The sequence below is a fragment of the Tursiops truncatus genome, chromosome 7 (assembly GCF_011762595.2).
Source record: "Tursiops truncatus isolate mTurTru1 chromosome 7, mTurTru1.mat.Y, whole genome shotgun sequence".
Classification (NCBI taxonomy): Eukaryota; Metazoa; Chordata; class Mammalia; order Artiodactyla; family Delphinidae; genus Tursiops; species Tursiops truncatus.
In genome coordinates this window covers 7576808-7597690 of record NC_047040.1, presented here as the reverse complement: position 1 = coordinate 7597690, position 20883 = coordinate 7576808, and the positions used below count along the sequence as shown (strand labels likewise).

General features: G+C 47.7%; 1 protein-coding gene and 1 long non-coding RNA gene across 17 annotated transcripts in view; one reads left to right on the top strand and one right to left on the bottom strand.

Annotated features, from left to right (window-relative positions):
* Window positions 1-17222, bottom strand: part of LOC109548012 (uncharacterized) — a 42264-nt gene extending 25042 nt beyond the window's left edge. For both annotated transcript variants that reach the window (XR_002173995.3, XR_012332933.1), the window contains exons 1-2: window positions 17101-17222; window positions 15338-15556 (exon numbers count right to left, since the gene is read on the bottom strand). This is a non-coding gene — a long non-coding RNA (uncharacterized lncRNA). The remainder of the gene's footprint in view (window positions 1-15337; window positions 15557-17100) is intronic.
* The window catches only part of DIS3L2 (DIS3 like 3'-5' exoribonuclease 2), a 373682-nt gene that overhangs the window by 296662 nt on the left and 56137 nt on the right, over window positions 1-20883 (top strand). For all 15 annotated transcript variants that reach the window (XR_012332932.1, XM_073807105.1, XM_033859543.2 and 12 more), the window contains one exon: window positions 561-794. Coding sequence is in view for 14 of the 15 variants with exons in the window: in XM_073807105.1 (XP_073663206.1) it covers window positions 561-794 (234 nt within the window). In the remaining variant the exon portion in view is untranslated. The remainder of the gene's footprint in view (window positions 1-560; window positions 795-20883) is intronic.

The following is a 20883-nucleotide window of genomic DNA, read 5'->3' as shown; positions in this document are numbered from 1 at the left end:
CAAGAGAGAATTAGCCCAGTAGTGCCAGGGCTGAGAAACCCTGTTCTGGACCTTTGTCTCTACATAAATGCTCCAAATAGAGCAAACTGGAATTGGTTTTCTCTCTGCCTCCGTCCTGCTTTGCACCTGTGTTCTCTGTTTCTGTCCATGACCGCACCTTCTCTTTCAGCCCCCATCAGGTCCAGTAAGATTCCCCACCTGTCACATCTTCAGCGTCCATCCCTTCTTCTCCCTTCCAGTTTGGCATTGATGGCCACTCTCCCAACTCATGAGAAAGCCTCCAGCAGGCCCTTCGCCTCAAGCCTCCTGCTCGGCCTCGCCCGTGCCTCCCGTGTGCTTAGAGGCCGCTCGTCGACTTCCACCGCCTGCAGAGTCCGTGCCCTGAGCTCCCTAAGGGCAGTAGCTCCCCATATGACTGCTCTTTGTACCCCGCCAGAACCAAGTGGCGCTCTGAGCACAAAGCCGGCGCTCAGTGGATCTGTAGAATCTGTACGAATGAATGGTTGCGTGAAAGAAAAAGCCGAAAAACATTCTCCCTCACAACCTGTCCGTCTTTGCAGATCCTCAGTGAATGGTTTGGCCAGACTGTCATCCGCTCCTGCACCAAACTGAGCTATGAACATGCACAGAGCATGATTGAAGGCCCCACTAGGAAGATCCCCGAGGAGGAGCTGCCCCCCGTCTCCCCGGAGCACACCAGTGAGGAAGTGCACCGGGCTGTTTTGAACCTCCACCGTATCGCAAAGGAGTTACGCCAACAGCGGTTTGTGGACGGCGCACTTCGTTTGGATCAGGTCAGTCGCTGCTTTTTTGTCAACAACCAGCAGGTTTGACTTCGGCCAGAACCTAGTGTGTGTGAGGTTTCGCGTGGCAGTCCTGGGCTCCCCCCTCCTCCTTTCCTCAATCACTGTGCTGAAATAGTGTCCTCTGAGGCAGGCAGGAACCACCCCCCACCTGCCCTGCCAACTCCACAGGCACCCAGGGCCTGATGACATGAGCCAAGGCGAAAGCGTGGTGTCTGTCTGGGTGGCTCCGTGACCAGAACTCCCATCTGGTCTTCCTGGTGAGGCTGGATCCAGTACTTGATCCTCACCCAGTTTCCATCTCACATCCCTCTTACGGGAGTTGGGAACAGGAATCATGGAAGTGTAGAAAGCAGTTGACCAATATCTGATTGTTAGGCTTTAAAACAAAAGTGTTTCTTCTTATCCCTTGTCTTCCAAAAAGATTTATATGTTTACAAATATCTGGATTAATATCTGAAAAAGCAGAGAACTGAGGAGACTGTAGAACGTTGGCTGTTGAAGAAAGCAATGGCCCGGAATAGTATCGATTGCTCTTGAGTACCACGGGCATGCTGACGGCCCTCTGGGACTCAGACAGCTGCCACTCAGACCTGGTCGACTTCCACGTCTGAGAGTTGGTAATTCTTAAGATCAAGCAATTCCTTCCTCATTACTTGCCAGTACGTTACAGAGTAGAGCCTTTGTTCCATATCGTGCAGCCTTTTTCTTCTCATTTATATTTCTTACCCGAGCCCCAGAGAACTCGCTCTCCTCCCCTGGTCTCTGTACGCTGTGGGAAGTCTCTGGGAGTTTGGAAAATGAGTTGGGCCACACGATTGGCTGAGGGAGCCGTTCGTCAGACCATTGGCAGAGCGCAGCCTCACAGAGACTTCTTTCTCTGAGCCTTTCCGCTTGGAGAGATCTCAAAGTAGAGTAGTTTATCAGAAATTATGATGAATTATGAGTAGCTTATCAGTAGTTTAACAGCCTTGTTTTAAAACTTTCTAATTGAAGATTTCATTGCGTCCTACTTTTTGTGGTAAACTTACACAAATGCTTCTCAGAAGGCATGGCAAACAGTTGCTGCTCTGGGCCTACGAATAAGTTAGCGGCTCTTGGGACAAATGGATCATCTGTTCTGCCTGTGCTTGGAGGAGTCAAGGCATCTTCTGGAACCCTCATGCCCCTCCTTCCCTTGCCTGGGCTCAGGTAGCCTGAGCAGACCTGCCTGCTCGAGAATGCCACTTGGGAGACAGTAGGCAGAGCGGCTGCTGAAGGAGATGGCAGAGCCAGTGGAAGAGGCGTCACGGGCATGGAAGAGGATGGAGGATCTCCTCTCCTTCCTTTAGTGAGATCATCCTTTGGGGCGTGAAGCTCATTCTCACTTACCAGCGGCTGCCTGGTTGTAAATCCAAGGACGTTTCTCAGTGTTTGCTTCCTGGACTTCTGTCCTGCCTTTGGCCCAGGAGAGAAGCAGAGAAGCAGACTGGTTCTCTGCTTCTCTTCATACATCTCTAGTCATGTCCTGCTGGTCCCTTTGCTGGAGCCTCTTCCTCTGCTCACCTCTTTACGGTTGGCATTCCCTGGAGTCTACCCCACCCTCTTTTTCTCTATCCACACTGTCTCCCTGAATGAATTCCTGTGTTCTTATGATTTTAATTACCAGTTAGATGCTGATAACACCAAAATTAGTTTCTCCGGCCCTGCCCTTCTTCCCAGGCACTGCACAGGCCTCTCCACCTGCGTCCCTGGACTCCTCACCTGGCTGCCCCACGGTCCTCTCAGCCAGTGCTCGCCGCACCTTCTGCCCGACACAGTGAGCAGTGCCCACGGTGTGCTGCACGTGCTGGCTGTGCTCCCTTCCACCAGGAGTTGTGTGTATCAAGGGTCAGCCCTCTTTATTCCCATCCTGCTACACCAGTTGTACATGTTGTTATAAGTATGCAGTTTAACTGAATATTAGGTAAACTGATCAAGTAAGAACATTTTTAAAAGCTGGTGTTTCTGTGAAAACTAAGTTAAATTGTTTGGAAACACTCGATGAAGAAGAATCTCCAAAAGTTCTGCTGTTTGGGTGTGACAACTATAGAAGAGTGGGGAAAAGATCATAAAATTCAGGAGGGGGCTTCCCTGGTGGCACAGTGGTTGAGAGTCCGCCTGCTAATGCAGGGGACACGGGTTCGTGCCCCGGTCCGGGAGGATCCCGCATGCTGCAGAGCGGCTGGGCCCGTGAGCCATGGCCGCTGAGCCTGCGCGTCCGGAGCCTGTGCTCCGCAACGGGAGAGGCCACAACAGTGAGAGGCCCGCGTATCGCAAAAAAAAAAAAAAAAAAAAAAAAATTCAGGAGGAATTCTGTACTGAGATTGCTTTACAGATGTCTAAGCTCTCACTCTCTCTCTTTTTTTTTTTTTTTTTTTTTTTTCTTTTTCGCGGTACGCGGGCCTCTCACTGTTGTGACCTCTTCCGTTGCGGAGCACAGGCTCAGCGGCCATGGCTCACGGGCCCAGCCACTCCGCGGTATGTGGGATCTTCCCGGACCGGGGCACGAACCTATGTCCCCTGCATCGGCAGGCAAACTCTCAACCACTGTGCCACCAGGGAAGTCCCTCTCACTCTCTTTTAATGAAACAAAAACTATAAATTATACATGATGAGTTACGAGTAGTTTATCAGAAAAAAGTATGTAGAAATCCAATTAGCATACCTTTTCAAAAAGCTTTACATTTTTTCTGAAAGTGAATGAATGTAGATTTATATAAATTAAGTAAAACAAATGTTTAGTTATGTATGTATCTCTTCTGTATGATTCCCCTCTTTAGCCAGCTTCTGGAAAAACTAACCCACCACTGCTTCAGGCACATCAAATGAGAGGGTTCTGCTATACCGTTTTAGAAACCTTTCCCCATCAGATTGTTATAAAATTGAATTGAATTAAATATGTTAAATATGCTAAACACTGTAAGAGACCATCAGCAATCTCAGCTCGCATTAGGAGGGGTGTGGTAGTCAGTCAGGGTGGAAGAATGATCACAGTTTCAAGTTGATACTGATCTGTTGGCATGTCTTAGAGTCAGAATTTTATTGCTGAAAATAACTTTTTAATTAATTTTTATTGGAGTGTAGTTGATTTACAGTGTTTTCTTTCTGCTGTACAGCAAAGTGAATCAGTTATACGTATGCATATATCCACTCTTAGATTCTTTTCCCATAGAGACCATTACAGAGTATTGAGTAGAGTTCCCTGTGCTATACAGTAGGTCCTTATTAGTTATCTATTTTATAGTATATAGTAGTGTGTATATGTCAATCCCAATGAAAATAACTTTAGATACCTGTATTTCATCAGCCCTCTCAATTTATAGATTAGAAGCTGAAGTCCCCAAAGGTTAGATGAGTTGCTTATATGCAAGAAACCCAGATAGCCCACTCTTTGTTCGCTTTTCCTCCATTTACACCATGCTGACTTGAGAGAGAAAAGTTTTACTTCAAAGTGAGAAAAAAACCCCTTCAAGTCCTAATTAGGTTCCAGTTAATTAAGGTTTGAAAATAATGGAATTGCATCCTTGGAGCTGATTCCTTGGTTCCCCAGAAAACAAGTGTGTGGACCACAGCTTTAGAAGAAGGAGCACATCGATCTCCCGTAGCGAGGGACACTGGCAAGATCCTTTATAAATCAGCTAAACGGCCCCATTCAGCCGTCCCTGCGTTTGTTCTCCCGTGCCTACTGCCTGCCTTTGCCCTCGCGAAAACCCACTTCTCCTCAGTGCTTCTGGCATAGCCTGCTGTTTGGAGTTGCTCTCTGATGCTTTGTTTGCCCCAGTTCACTGTGTCCTCGTTTTTGGTGGCAGTCCTAAAAAAATATGTCCTCCTACACCAGCCTCAGTTAGAGAGGGTCCATGAGAGGCCTCCGTGAGAGGGGACAACATCTGTGTCACGCTGTATGCCCTTGAACGCAGAATAAACCTGCTAAGCCAGCAGTTTTGCCTTTCCAAGAAATCAGTTTACTGTGATGATCTCCAGAATGAGTGAGGTGGAGGACACCAGCGTGGGGCCTATTTGTCAGGTCGAGGACAGACTGGTTTGGAGGTCACAGTAACCGCAGAAACACAGAGCAGCTCGGTCACTGGGTGATTGCAGGCAACAGCTTAGGCCAGAGCTGCCTGGCCCATGTCTGAGACAGTGCACCCTCAGGCCGCAGGGCCACCTGAGCTGGCTCCAGTCCCCTGGGACCACCTGCCTGCAGTCCTGTGTGCTTACCCAGTGTATGCTCAAATATTAGCAAGTTCTGTATGTACTGTGGTGTGAAACAGACTGCGAAGCACTGCCTTCGAGGCTGGTTTGACTACTCCAAGCATCTTTTTTACCTAGAGGGCGAACCTAGTTCTAAGAGGTCCTACCTCAGTGAAATGATGCGCCTTTGCTTCGCTGCCCCGAAAGTCAGTGCAGGTGCCGAGTGCATTCTATGTGCTTTTTGGTTGGGTGAGTTGAATAATATCCCTTGTTTTCTGCTGCCATGTTAAATCTAGAATTGAACGCAGGTGCTTTTGTTATTTTATTGATTTATAACACGTCACTCCTGTTTCTTAAAAGGAGCCTCCCATAAAGGGAGTCCCAGACTTTTCTGTGTTTGTAGTAAAAGTAATCATAATGGCTTATAATGATACGCAAATCTTGAGCTTTGGGGAAGGGGAACCGTGAGAGGCCTCCACCCCCTGCTCTGGTTGGGGGGGGGGGGGTGCGCAAGCTCCCTGGCACTTCTGTTTGTGCACACCTGGTAGCCTGCTCCCACCTAGGGGTGGAGGTGACCCTGCCTGACTCTGACATGATAGGATGACAAGGCCTCGCCTCCTTTTGGAGTTCTGTGCCTGGGCCGTTGCCTTCAGAAAGGATAGCAAGGGAGGATAGTGGGGTGCTAAATAGAGCCCCCAAACAAAAACTTCTTAGGGAATATTGACTGTTTTCAGGAAACTACACCTACAGCTTTCTGGCGCTTTCTCTCCAGCCTGACCTTGCTCAGTCAGGTGATAGCGCTTAGAGGCCACTCTGTGTGAGGGCTTCTGGAGAAACAAGCATGACTGCGGGAAACTGTGCCACTTCTGGGGTCCCCGGCGGGTGGTCAGGGGATGTGAATGACTCCTGCTGAGCCGTTGACTTTCTGAATTTAGAGAAAGTTATAGTGAAGAAAATCTGGTGTTTCCATCGAACTAAAGGAGCCTTTACTAAATTCTCAGCTTCATCTTATATGATTCCCACCTGGCACAGTTCTGAAGCCCAAACCTCAGGCAGTTTCTTTGAGTGGACTTGATCGTAAAGGTAAACTTATTGGTGGAAGCAATTTTTAGATACCTTGGGACCCAGGCTGCTGTGGAAGGCTCTTATGGATGACCTTGGCCTAGCCCAGCCTTTTAAGTAAGGGCTCGGCAGACTGTCTGCAAAGGGCCAGCTAGCAGATATTTTAGGCTTTGTAGACCGTCTGGTCTCTGTCTCAACTACTCAACCCTGCTGTTGTAGTGTGAAAGCAGCCAGGGACAAACAAATGAGTGTGGCTGTGTCCAGTACAACTTTATGAACACTGAAATCTGAATTTCATATAATTTTCATGTCACAAAACAGTATTCTTCTTCTGATTATTTCTGAATCATTTAAAAATATAAAAACTGTTCCTAGCTTGCGAGCCATACAGAAAGTAGGTGGTAGGCCACATTTGACCTGTGGTCCGTAGTATGCTGACCCCTGCTTAAATGAAATCCAGCTCTCTTACCCAGTCAGCTTTTAGCAGCCCTTCACCACCGCACTGGGGAGTTGGACTGCTAATAGAGAACATTTGCGCTGAGTTACCTCTCGGGATAGTTTCACGCAATTAAGTAAATTATTCCTTTGATTAGTATCATGCTTAGCAGGTCCAGTTGGAGGCTAGAAGTAAAGGAATGAATCCGTTTAGCACCAGTTCCCTTACCCTATTTACGGTCAGGTAGCTTTAATTAGCCTGAAGCAAAAAGAGCAGTGGTTCTTAATTTCCCACCTCTGCAAGCTCAGCAGCCTCTTCACAGTCAGATCTCATCCCATCCACCCCGCCTTCCTGAGCCCACCTGCAGAGACACTGGCTCTGCCATCTGGTACGATGCCGATGCCGAAGGTGGGAAGACAGCCATTGCAAAACTTGACTCACAGAAAGCTGTATGACGTTTCTTCCCCCACACCCCCGACCCCTGCTGCTGTATGTAGCAACGTGTTTTGTTGGATCGTGCATTTAAAAATATAGTTAAGTATGTTCCTGTTGCTTATCTACAATGCAGTTATTTTTAAGAAATGAGCATTCCAGCTCTCTGCTGTTTTAATTTTTGTACAGTGTGATAGTTGGTGCAAGGTAAGAAGGATGGGCATAATCATCCTATCTGGCTCTTCCTTGATCTTATTATTTATGTCATCACTTGAGCACAAGAGTAAGCTACTGATCAGGCGGTTGGATATGTTTGTAGACTTGGTCTCTGTTTTCTTAGTCATAGAGTCCTCCCTTCAGCAGCATGTCTTCAGAAAGCATTTATTGGGTACAGAAAGCAAGTATGTGGTAGGTGCTGGAAATGAACAGTCCCCGTCCTTAAGTTTATAGTGTAGTGAAGGAGCCGGCAGACCACACAGAAAACGTTAAGTGCTGTGACAGAGCTGTCGCAGAGTGTGGTGAGACTGCATTGGAGAGGATGGGCCCAGTCTCGGGATCAGGGAAGACTTCCCAGCAGGGGCGGTGTGTACACCAAGGCCTTTAAAAGACTTGAGGGGCTAGCCAGGCTCCGAATGCACGGGGTGGGGCACTTCATGCAAACTGCTGGCGCAGGCGTGGCAGGGGCGAGGGGTGGCGCCTTTGGGCAGCATCGCATTGCTCCAGGTCGTGTGGTGTGGCCTGAGAAGAGAGAGCAGCTCTAGGAGGGAGCAGGGACCAGGCCGTGAAGTCTGCAGGAGCGGGCTCGGGGAGCCACGGGACGATTTCAGATACAGAAAGGACGTGATCAGAACTGTGTTCTAGAAAGAGCTTACTGGCTGTAGTATGGAGAGTAGACTGAAAGAAGAAAGTAAAGGAAGCTTATATTCCAAGAGAGAAATGACAAGGGCCCAACCTGAGATCGAGCCCCTGGGGAGAGAGAAAATCACAGATCCGAGCGAGGAAGGAGTATTGGCAAGCCTTGACAAATGGACTGTCCTGATTAGATGTGGAAGGAGGGGGGCGGGCGGTGAAGGAGGAGATTTGAATCAGGGGGTCGGGCTTCAGGTTCAGGCATGTGCATTGATGCAGTACCATGGACTGACCAGGAAATACCTTAGGATAGGAGAGCTGAGAAGAAAGCAGATGACTTCCACTGAGGGTCTGTTGCGTTTGAGGGGCCAGCTGGAGACAGAACAGGTCGAGATGTGGAATAAGCATGTGGGCATAGAGGTCTGGAGGTCAGTCAGGAGGGCTCACCTAGAGGTAGCCATTTGGGAGCCAGCAGCCTCAAAGTGGTCCTTAAGCTGCAGAGAAATGAGCTGTAGTGGGGAGGCATGTGGCACCAGACGCACAGGAGGGCGAGAAACACTTCCTCCTGCTCTGTTCTTAGTTCCTCCACTCTGTTCTTAGTTAGGCCCCTTTGGTCCCCACTTTTTCCTTAGAAAGGAAGCTTTAAATCAGGTTATGAAAGCAAAAGTATATTCTTGTTAATATTTGGGTATATTGTGATTTCTTATGAATTTCCCACTTCAGGTAGGAGGGAGGAGTGGTTAGCGTAGCATACATGTAGTTTTTATATTCTGCATTTTAATATTACATAAGTTGTTCCCCATGTCATTCAAAATTCTTCTAAAACCTTATAATGCCTATGTAATATTCCATCATACGAATATGCTCTTAAACATTTAACCTTGCCCCAATTGTGGATTTTAGTTTCTGATTTTTTGATACTATAAATAGTGCCGTGGCCCTCTATGTTCATAAATCTTTATTGTGATCTCTGGTTATTTCTTTAGGACAGTCCTGGAACTGTGCTGATGGGGTCAAAAATATAGACATATTTAAGAATTTTGAAACATTGCCACATTCCCTTCCAGAAAGATCACAGCAGTTTATCCTCTTGCCAGTAGCCTGTGAATAAGGGCACCTATGATGGAAATACCTGTCAGGTGTTCTCTGGCTACATGGAGGGGGTGGGGGTGGGGGTTGGTCACTCTCTCTCTCTGAGTCAGACTAGGTCTCCTGAAATGTCCCAGTGACTGTGGTCTTGGATTTCATCTTTCCTATTGTTCAGTGTGTTACAGCATAGACTCTTCCTATTTGCATTAGCTATTATTAAAAAAAATACTCATAAGGGTCCTAGACTGTAAAATGGTAAGAGAGGCGGTTCAGAGCTTCTTCCTGAACTCGGTAAAGTCGAGACTGGAGAGTGGTCGCCTGCCGCGAACAAAGTCCTTCTTTCTACTCCTTAGACTCAATGAGAAACACATCCTATTTGAAATGGTGCTGAGAACTATCGTTGCAGTCTCAGATCCTTGGAGAACATTTGTAACCTCACTACCCTTTTTTGTTGCTCTCACGTCCTGTGTGTAGCTGTCACACATTGTTTGGGTTGGCCTGACATGAAGAATTAAAAGGAAATCCAACTGAATTAAGACTAAAGAGGACAGAGCTGCTCTGTGTCATCTCTGCCACCGTAAGAATTGCTGCACTTCTCTTTAAGGTAACGGTAAACAGTACAGGAAGGCTTTTACTAGAAGTTCAGAGCTTCTGGTTAAATGTTGACAGGCAGCGCATCACGTCAGCCGTGGAGATAGTTCTAGAATCAGGGAGGCTTAAAGAGTAATTATCACCCTGTCAGAATTTTCCCCTTTTTCCCAGTTACCAGTTTCACTATTATGAGCAAGATTTTCATCTTCATCTGTTCGTCTCATTTATACATGTATCCGCAGCGAAGAGTCTGTGCTCTTTTGAGCCCTTCAGTCCCCAGGCTACCTAGGATGGCTCTGGGGCGCAGTGGAGCAGCTGAGGAGGGAACCGCCACCGCCTCCAGCTTTCAGGGAACGTGGGGCACAGGACTCCCCAGTCAGAGGGTATTGAAATCTTTCCCTTGAAGGAGAGGTTGGTTTAGTAATCACACTAATTTCCTATGGAACCAGAGCAAACAAGCCACATTTATGCATCCCAAGGCGTGGACAAGAGACAGCCTTGAAAACCTGACCTAGTTGTGTATAAGTAGCGCTAATTACACCCACTTGTGTGAGTTGGTGACTGTTTGTGGCTTGTTAGCATACGCATAAAAACCAACCTGTATCATTAAGTGCCGGAGTAACTCTGCTGAGCAGCTTGTTATTATAACCCTAAACTTTTCATGTGCTCACTCTTCCTTTAGGCATGTCACATAGTCAATTACTCATAATTTTCAAAAATTGGAAGGAATACAGGTAGTATTATTCTGGAAGTTGTTAAAAATACAGACTCAGACATGATTTCCGGCTCTCACTGGACAGATATTTCTTGAGTTCCTATCGTGTTACAAGTACTACTACTCATAGTTCTATGAAGGTGCCTTAGGCAGTGGAAGACAGACTTTCCACCCTAAAGTTGCTTAGTGAATTTGTGAAGAACTCTGTGTACTTACAAGAAACTTCAGTAAGATAAAAGCAAGGGCATAGTGAGTTGACACAGGGCTAAAGGAATACCCAACCTGATGGTTCTTAAGTAGATGGGATTAGTGAAAGAAGGCTGCTTGGGAAGGGAAGCCCTGAATCACATGGTAAACAAAGTGAAGGACATGATTGGTGAAGAGCTGAGGGTCACCGATTGCCCACCCTGTTGAGATTTAAGGGTCGTGTTCCATCACAGTCCTGTCCCTTCTGAGTTCTGAACCACTGAGAAATAGACACACAAGTCGACCGAGATCAAAAGATTCCATCTATTACTGATAAAGCTTGGATTAGAGAAGGCAGCTTGAGCCAGTTCGAGCGTTTGGAACAGCCCAGAAGTTGATGCTGTAAAAAGAAACTCTGATTGTGGGCTGATTAGAGGGGGCAGAAAGTAGCCAGAGGCAGAGAGGGGAACGTGCCCTCTACCCGACTGGGGGCCGGGGATACTGGGCACAGAGTCCTAGCGTGGCCTTCGCTACTAGGTGCCCTCCAGTGCAGTGGCTGCCAGTGAGGACCAGTAGCTGATGCCCTTGGTCAGAATGGCCAGAATATATCCTCAGCAGAGCTCTGAAGACTGCTTTTTATATAACTTTAGCGAGGAAGCATGGCTCCCACTCCACCCCTAGAAGCTTTTCACTTGCCTTCCGGTTCTTTCTGCTTGCCTATTATCCAGGCTCATTTCGTATAGAACGGAAAAGCTCTACCCCCACCCCTGTAAACCTTTCTTAGTTTCCAGGAAGCTGAAGACTGAAACTGAATCCTGCTGCAGAGAAGCTTGCACTGGCCAGCGCATCCATCCCGCCTCCCGCTTAGGGCTCCCAGAGCACTTTGTTTATACGTGTCACCTGTCTTGATCACGTTTTCATGTTGCCTGGTCATTTTCCATTTGCTTCCCTGTCGCCTTCCCTAAAGCTGTAAGTTCCCTAAGGGTAAGGACAGCATCTGTTCACCTTTATATCTCCAGCCCCTGCCCAGTGCTTGTTGTTAAGGGTGTTTCAAGGTCTCTAAGCATCTCTGTACATATTGGTCTTTTTAAAAAGACAATGGGGCAGTTGTGATCTGGGAGAAGGACTGTAGCTCTAGAAGAGAGGTGTGCTTATGTAAGAGAATTAAATGCTTATTATGAATCAGAGAGGTTTCCTCCTCTTTTGAATGAAAGGGTTGGGTGTTTGATTACTTGCCAGGGCATACAGGGTGTAGGACAGGGTGTAATGAGGGCTTTCTCAAGATGGAGCTGCCTGGACAGGTGTGAGGAGCCGGGAAGCTTTAGCACCCCAGGGGGCTGGCAGTGCTTCTGAGGCTTCCTGAGCACTTCTGTGTTCACCTCTGTATCCTCAGACCAAGCTGTGCCCCTCAGGGAGCCCGGCAAAAGAGGCTCTCTGGGGGAAGGCAAAGAGACCCCCAGTGTGCCCCCCTGGAAAGGGAGATGCTCAGGCTTGTTGGAGACCTGATTTGCCAGCGTGGCAAGGTGGGCAAGGCACCAAGCCCCCCCACCTGCCTTTTGCAAAGAGTCCTCCTGGGGTGAGCTAACTTCAGCCGCCATCCGCCCTTCCCCCATGGGGAGATGGAAACGATCTGTATACCATGGTGGGATCCCCAGCCTAATCCTCCCTCTGGGAATTCTGATCAGAGCCTGCTTTTGCTTTTAATGGAAATGATTTCCACAAGACAGAGTTTCTGTATTAGTTGCTGCTGGGCTGTCTGAGAAAAGAACTCACATCACAGCTGGGGTTGAGATTGTGCCCAGATGATTCAAACTTAAGTCCCTAGCATTTCCAGGGGGCAGTGAAGTGAGACAAAGGGCTCTCACTCTGACAAGATGGTATATAAGAAACTTCTGGGGGTCGAGCGGGGCAGTGGCCAGTGCCTCCGTCCTCTCTGTGGTGAGCCTTTCAGGTAAAGTGGCTTTGACAGACGGGACAGGTTTGGCTCCTCCAGGGCCCTGCCTTTTGGGTAATTGTTCTCATGATTAGGAAGCTCCTGGACTCTCCCCTTTCTATTCACAGGACACTCTGCACGTCCTCGTCCTGCCCCCATGTCACACCCCACGTCACTTGAATGTGAGCCAAACAGCTACGTAAGAGACATGGAATCCTTTGACGTTAGTAAAACCTGCACTGGGGAAAAGGAACCCTTGCAGCTGATGCTTAGATTTCAACCATGACTGCCTCTTGGGGCAGGCCCAGTTGATTCCAATTTGCGTGGTTCTGCAAGCCGGGGGCTCTGCCGCTGTTCTGTCAGCTGTCTGTCCTGAACTCCGCTGCCGGACTGAGTTCCCCCAAATGCTGCTTTCACCTGTCACTCAAGAACCTGCAGTCTCCTTAAGCAGATTTCATGGATAGTGAGATTTCCATTAATATTCTGGGATGATATAGGATTGCAAGGTTTTATTTTGCCAAACAAGAGCATTTTCTTTCTTTTTTTTTTTTTTTTTTTTTCGGTACGCGGGCCTCTCACTGTTGTGGCCTCTCCCGTTGCGGAGCACAGGCTCCGGACGCGCAGGCTCAGCGGCCATGGCTCACGGGCCCAGCCGCTCCGCGGCATGTGGGATCTTCCCGGACCGGGGCACGAACCCGTGTCCCCTGCATCGGCAGGCGGACGCTCAACCACTGCGCCACCAGGGAAGCCCAAGAGCATTTTCTTTAAAAGCCAGTTACCATCTACTTCCTGCACGATTTTATAAATGAAAACATTTTAGCACCAAAACAAAGGAAGACTTAACTTCACCGTTCAGGGCAGTCTCACGTTGACTTGGTTGAGCTTTGTGGAAAACCTATTTCTCATTTTGTTGATCTCAGACCAGCGTTTGCGAGCTGCTGGATTGTTCCATTGGATCCAAATGCCCCCTGGCTTTGGAGGCCCTCGGTGGTGCGGCCGGTATTTGGTGTTCCCCATTTCCCACCCACCCGTCTCCTGTACTCACTCGTCCTTCCCTGCCTTCTCATGGCCTGGGCCTCCACTTCGCTCCCCCCAGCAGGCCCCCCACTTCTTCCAGAAGCCGCTTCCGACAGGCTGCCTCCTTCTCCACGTATCTCCTATCGGTGCCTGATGCAGTACTGCCTGGGTTTTCATTCGCATCATTCTGTGGTTCTGTCTCTTTACTCCCTTCCCTCCCTCCCTGCCTGTGTTCTTGAGTATCAGCTGTGTAGAAGGCAGATACTTCGCTGCAACCTCTTTCTCACTCATAAATCTGCGGTGTTGGTTCAGAAGCGGCATGCTACGAGCTGCTCCTAGCACTCAGAATGTCCCCACAGTCAATGGGTGCTCAAGGACACTGTGCCCATAGATCTTGAAGATGTGGCCCTGTTTGTTATTACTCAGGAAATTCCCACCTTTTTAAAGAATGGTATTATTATAACACAGTTGTTTGTTTTGTACTTCTTTCATTCCCATTTTAAATGGCACGTGACAGACATTTTTAACTAGAGAATTTAAGAGCTTTAAAAGTATTTTATAACTTTAGAACATCCCTTTTGACTGATGTTTTTAATTTCTCACATTTAAAAAAAATATCTACTAGGCACAGAGTACTGTGCTAGATATTGGGACAAAGAGATTAGAACATGGTCCCAGCCCTCAGAGTAGCTTAATGTCTCATGGACAGAATACAGACACAAAGAGAGCAAGCGGGCGCACAGGAAACGTTGAGTTTGGGCTGAGTGTGGAAGTGGCTGCTTTGGTATTTTACCTGGGGACACTAGCTATGCTTTGAAGGGGCCACGTTAAAAGTCAATGAGAAACAAGGTCATTCTGTTTTTAAAAGTCTTCTCCTGTACAAAATAGCAATTAACAATTTGCTGTAAGAAAACACTACAGATACTGAAAGCAAATTGGAAAGTATTTAATTGCCCTTGAATTTTGAACACACCACCCCACCCCCACCCTGGGGCGGGGGTGGGGGGGCGGGGGGAGGTAAAAGAAATGTGCCAGAGTGGGAGGAAATGAGTGCAGACCTGAAGGACAACACCCAGGGAGGGGATCCCAGCAGGTTTCTTATCTGCTTGTCAGCATTAAATTGGCAGTCCCCTAAATAAGAAAGTTTGCTAATGAATAGCAGTCTACTGACTTTGAAGTACATTTGCACTGGGAACTTTTCTGAGCTCTGAGAATGCCAACCTGATTTGCTACGAGTTTTGCTCTGGGAATTACAAGGAGCTCTCCCTTCATTCTCCTGTCCTCCACCCCAGCCAAGTCCTGGGACTTAGCTTTTCCTGCAAGCTTCTGTCCAGCCAAGCTTGCAGTCTTGCTTGCCTCCCCGCTGGCCTGCAGGAGCACACTTCTGAGCTCAGAGGGGAGCAGAGCTCTGCCTGAGCTTCTCCCTGCCCTCCGCCCGCCTGGCTGTCCGGCTTCCAGGCCTGGATTCCTGACTCCCTGTTGCCGAGGACTCCTTCTTGGTCCCTGTGGAGATCTGTCCTGTTTACCCAGAGGCCTAGCTCGGAACTCGTTTGGGGTACATTGCTTCTGCTCCAGACTCTGCCCCAGGCCCAGACTCAGCTCTCCTGTGGCCACCAGCTTCAAGTCAGTGGCAAGAGAGTGTAGAGCTGTGAGCATGGGCCTGGGACAGGCCGCCTGGGCTCTGATCCTGACTCTTTTGCTTTAACTTTTCTGTGCCGCAGTTTCCTAAGATAATTGTGAGTAAAATGAGGTAACATGTTTCAGAGGTAACAGTCGGTAAAAGGGAGATGATAATAGTAACTATGCCATGGGGATGTTAGGTTAAATGAATTGTACCCATAAAACACTTAGAACAGTCCCTGACACGTAACACCAAATGGATGTTAACCGTGTGCCCAGATTCCGAGAAAGGCCCCGTTTCTGTCCTCACAAAAGAGCCACCTCTAACAGGGAAGAACCCAGGAAGGGCTACAGTACAGGCCACCAGCAGTAATGGCCTGGAAAGACCTCACCTCATTTGGGATCCATCCGGTGGGTCTGGGTGGAGGGGAAGGATTTGAAGTGGAGGCCTTGGGGCGAGGAAGGCTGGGCCCCTACTGCTTGGCAGCGGCGGGTGAGGGGCGATCTGGTCTGGTTGGGTGTGTGGAGGGAGCACCGCGGTAAGAGACGAGACTGGGGGTGTCTTGAAGCACTCAGCAGTTGGTGCCGGAGTCACAGGGAGAGCAGGCAACCTTTGTGAGCAAGGAAGGGAAGGAAGTAGAGTCGCGCATCACACTCCAGTCACTCAAATAAGAGACACAAAGCATTCCCTTTGAACAGACATACCACAGTTTACATAACCCTTCCTAATGTGGCTACCATTAGGTGGCTTTCAGTTTTTGTTATTATAAATAACACTGCAATTAATATTCTTATGCATTCTTAATCAAAATTGTTTTGGACTGTTTCCTCAGGAATACATTCTTAGAATGACCGCATTCAAGGGAATAACTATTTTTCTGCGATACTTTCTCTTTTTTATTAACTTTTATTGTTGTATTATAAAAGTAATACACATTTGGGACTTCCCAGGTGGTCCAGTGGTTAAGACTTTGCCTTCCAATGCAGGGGGTACAGGTTCGATCCCTGGTTGGGGAGCTAAGATCCCACATGCCTCGGGGCCAAAAAACCAAAACATAAAACAGGAGCAACATTGTAACAAACTCAATAAAGACTTTTAAAAAATGGTCCACATCAGGGCTTCCCTGGTGGCACAGTGGTTAAGAATCTGCCTGCCAATGCAGGGGACATGGGTTCGAGCCCTGGTCCGGGAAGATCCCATGTGCCGCAGAGCAACTAAACCCATGCGCCACATCTACCAAGCCTGCGCTCTACAGCCCGCGAGCCACAATTGCTGAAGCCCGTGTGCCACACTACTGAAGCCCGTGCGCCTAGAGCCCGTGCTCCGCAACAAGAGAAGCCACCTCAATGAGAAGCCCGTGCACCGCAACAAAGAGTAGCCCTCGCTCGTCGCAACCAGGGAAAGCCTGAGCGCAGCAACGAAGACCCAACACAGCCAAAAATAAATAAATAAAATAAATTTTTAAAAAATGGTCCACATCAAAAAATCTTAAAATAAAAAAAAGTAATACAAGTTTGTGTTACGAAAGTTTTAAATTAACAAGTAAGCCCAAAATAGCCATCAGTTACCCATCACCTAGTAATAACATTTTTCTAGGTATCCTAAAGCATGTACATTTTTTAGAGCTTTTGACACAAGCTGCAGGATAATTTTCCAGAAAGGTTAGACTAATTTAGGCTTTCCCCAGCAGGGAACAATAGTGCATTGTCACTGCCTCTCACCAAATTGAGAGTCTGGGGGTTCCATTTAATCTTTGTTAATATGGTAGGTTGGAAATGGTGTTTTATTATTGTGTCGGCTTGCATTTGTTTTACTGCTTGTGGGTTCGATCAACTCTTGAGTCGTTTCTTTGCCATTTCTGAGAAAGGGAGAAGCTTCCTTCTGCGGTCACTAGAGTCTCCTGACACCTTAAGCCCTAGACCCACCAGCCACATTTTTAGCCAGAATTACTTTTTTTCCCAACTAAGGTATAATTTACATACAGTAAACTTCACTCTTTTTAGCATACAGTTCTGCAAGCTACACATACCACACTCAAAACATAGAACAGTTCCATCACCCCAGAAAATTCCTGCACACCCCTTTGTAGTCAACCCCTCTCCCCTACCCTCAGCCCCTGGCAACCACTCCTGTTTTCTGTCCCTGTAGTTTTACCTTTTCCAGAATGTCAGGTAAGTGGAATCAGACAGCTGGTAGCTTTTGAGTCTAGCTTCTTTGACTTAGCATCATGCACTTGAGGTTCACCCCTGTGTTTTGTGTGTATCAGTGTTCATTCCTTTTTATTGCAGGGTATAAGTGTATACATGGTATAGATGTTCCACAGTTCATTTGCCCATTTGTCAGTTGAAGGATATTTGGGTTGTTTCCAGTTTGGGGCGATTATGAATAATGCTGCCATAACATTTGCCTACAGGGGTTTTTTTTGTTTCTTTGGGTTTTTTTAGGGAATTCCCCCATCTTATTTTTTTTTAATTTATTTAATTAATTTATTTTATTTTTGGCTGCATTGGGTCTTCGTTGTTGCACGCGGGCTTTCTCTAGTTGCAGCGAGCAAGGGCTACTCTTCATTGCGGTACACGGGCTTCACATTGCGATGGCCCCTCTTGTTGAGGAGCACAGGCTCTAGGTGCGCGGGCTTCTGTAGTTGTGGCATGCGGGCTCAGTAGTTGTGGCTCGCAGGCTCTAGAACACAGGCTCAGTAGTTGTGGCGCACGGGCTTAGTTGCTCTGCGGCATATGGGATCTTCCCAGACCAGGGCTCGATCCTGTGTCCCCTGCATTGGCAGGCGGATTCTTAACCACTGTGCCACCAGGGAAGCCCTGCTTACAGGGTTTTGTGTGATGGTTGTTTTCATTTCACTTGGGTAAATACCTAGAAAAGGTTGGGTCCTATGACAAGTGTCTATTTAACTCCATAAAAAATTACCAAACTGTTTTCCAGAGTGGCTCTACCACTCACCAGCAATGTACGATAGTTCCAGTTTCTTTACCTGCTTATCAGCACTTGGTATTATCAGGGGTTTTTGTTTGTTTGTATGTTTTAGCCATGCTAATAGGTGTGTAGTGGTGTTTCATTGTGGTTTTAATTTGCATTTCCCTAATGACTAATGATGTTGAGCGTCTTTTTCATGTGCATATTTTCTGTCTGCATATCTTTTTTGGTGATGTGTCTCTTCATATCTTTTGCCCATTTCTTAATTGGGTTTTTGGTTTCTTATTACTGAGTTTTGAGATTTCTTTTTATATTTTAGATATAAATCCTCTATCAGATTTGTGATTTGCAAATATTTTCTCCCTGTCTTTGGCTTGTCTTTTCATTCTCTCTGGCTTATTTTTTTATCCTCTTTTGAAGAGCAGAAGTTTTACATTTTGGTAAAGTCTAATTTATTGAATTTTTTTTATGGCTTGTGCTTTGGGTGTCACATCTAGGAAATTTTTGACTAACCCAAGGTCACGAAGATTTTTTCCTATGTTTTCTTCTGGCAGTTTTATAGTTTTAAGATTTACATTTAGGTTCTCCACTTATTTCCTAGCTCCAGAAGTTTCTTTTAGAAAACAGTTCCATTAAAGAGACACACACCTGAGTAGATTTGGTATGGAGTCAGTCCTAGGAGCCTGCGCAGGCATGGTGCCCTCCAGGAACCATCTGGAAAGGAGGTGTGGGCATCAGAAGCTGCCCAGGAGTGGCTTTTAAACAGATAGTAGGCTTCTCTGGCTTAAGACTTGGCATAAAAGTGAAGATTGTATCCTTTAAAGGAGGGTGAGGATGATAAGAGAAAAACCTCTAAACTTTCTAGATAAATCCTTCTGACTGCTGCCCAAAGTCAGGACGGTGACTGATGCCAAGCCCAGGACTTTGTCGATTACACGCAAACACCCATGTCGGTGACTCACCCGATCATGCTTTAATCTCATAACCGAGAGGCTTTCAGAAATTATAGTCAACAAGGCAGCTTGCTAGTTGTGACTGCCATTGGAATTGGGTTTGCCTCAGAACAGCTGGAGTGTAATGTGGTGGGAAGAAAGCCTGATGTGGGTGAAGGGCCAAGGATTGCTTGCCTGGGAAGGATGTGCAGCTAACGTTTGATAGAAATCTGTGAAATGACCGACCTCAGCCAAGCTAAGTAGAGGCCTGCCATCTTTCATCCATGGGAAAATACACTGCAGCAAAAGTATTCAGAAAACAGCATTGACTGTCCGCTTTGTGTCAGTCATTGCAAGACACAGATGGTCCAGAGGGTGCTCCGTGCTGGGCTGACAGGAGCCGAGAGAAGACTCCTGTTCTAGTGAAGGAGAGCCCTTGAGAGCAGGTTGGAAATGGCTTCTCCAAGGATGTTCCAGACAGAGCAGCGCAAGGGTTTGGTGTGTTCTGGGATTTGCAGGCCTTTGGCATGGCTGTGTCACAGGAAGGGCTCACAGAGGCAGTGGGAGATGTTATTAGACGTGGAACCAGGGCCAATCTTGGAGGACCTTGTTTGCTCTGCCCTGAGATATGAGTGTTTTCTTGAATTCAAATTGGTACCATTGAAGCATTTTACATATGGAAGTGATGGACTAGGACTTTCTTTTTAGAAAGATCTCTCTGGAGGCTCTGTGGAGAATGAATTAGAAGGGGCCAATTAGTGGTCATCTAGGTGAGATGGCTAACCTGAAGTCATACAGCTGACAGGAAGCCACAGGTGAGAAAGACACTGAGGAGGTAGAATCAGAGCCCAAAAAGGGAGGGGGTGGGCACATGGATGGACACTCCTGGGTTTCTGACTGGGCAGCGGGGCGGCTGTGGTGCCACCCAGGAGAGTCCCCCCCGCCCCGCATCGCAGGAGGAAGAGCAGGCGTCAGCTGGGGACCCTGTGAGCTGGAGGCCCCTGGCACCATCCTGTTAAAGGCCGCAAGGCGGCCGGCCTCGGGAGTCTGGTGCACCTCTGCTACCGCACCACAGATTCTCCCTCCACTCAGGTACACACGTGTTCCTGGAGACATCAGAAACACATGTGCCTTCCAGAGTACAGTAAGCAGGACTAGAAACACGCTATAAAGGCTAGTGCGAGAGGCGGCGTGAGCGCACACGGGGATTGAAGAGCAGCACGTGGCACAGCACGGAAGCCTCTGTCCCCCGCCCCCATGAGCCAGGTTGCCAGACAGGGCTTCCCTTGGGCACGGGGCTGGAGGAGAGCAGCCATCGTCAGCTCTCGGCCTCCCCCCACCCCCTTACCTTCTCCTCTCTCTTCCCAGACAAGCTCTTCTCATTTTTTTTTTTTTAAGAAAAAAGAGTGAATTCACTCCCAGTCCTTTTGAAACCCGACATGTCAGTGATAGATGAGGCAGTATTCTTTAACTTCAGAGGAGAAAAAGTGAGTGAGTGAATGCAAGCCCGGGGAGTTGAAAAGTCCAAGGGAACAGGAGACACATGGGGTGACCCCGCCATCAGGAGGAGCGCCCTCAATCCCACCCCTGCTGGTGCTATGCAAAGGCACAGACAATGCTACTTTCAATAAATCATGAAGGCTCCTGAATACCCATTTTTGTCTGTTTTCAATGGACCTTGGGCATATTGCTTAAGATATGGCCAGCCATTTGTGCTGTGTTCCCAGATACTCAAAGGCTCGAAGTCAAGTGCTCTCTCGACTATATAATGGAGTCTTTGCATAGGGGATTTTGGGGGAGATTTTTTCAGATTTCCATAGCTAGTCATAGTGAAGGTGACCTCGTGGGTAGTGGGGGCCATTGTCACCCTTCAAACATCCATCCTTTGAGTGATGCTGAGCTTTGTGGGGTATCCATGCAGCACCTAATTCGATCACACATCTGACCCCTGCCTCTTTTTGGCACTGTCCCCTTCTCTGTGCTCACTGGGCTGCTGGAGGCCCCTGCACAAACCCTGGCTGTCCTCTGGACGCATTCTATGCTGAACAGAGCTCTTGACTGTTTTTCCCGCTCT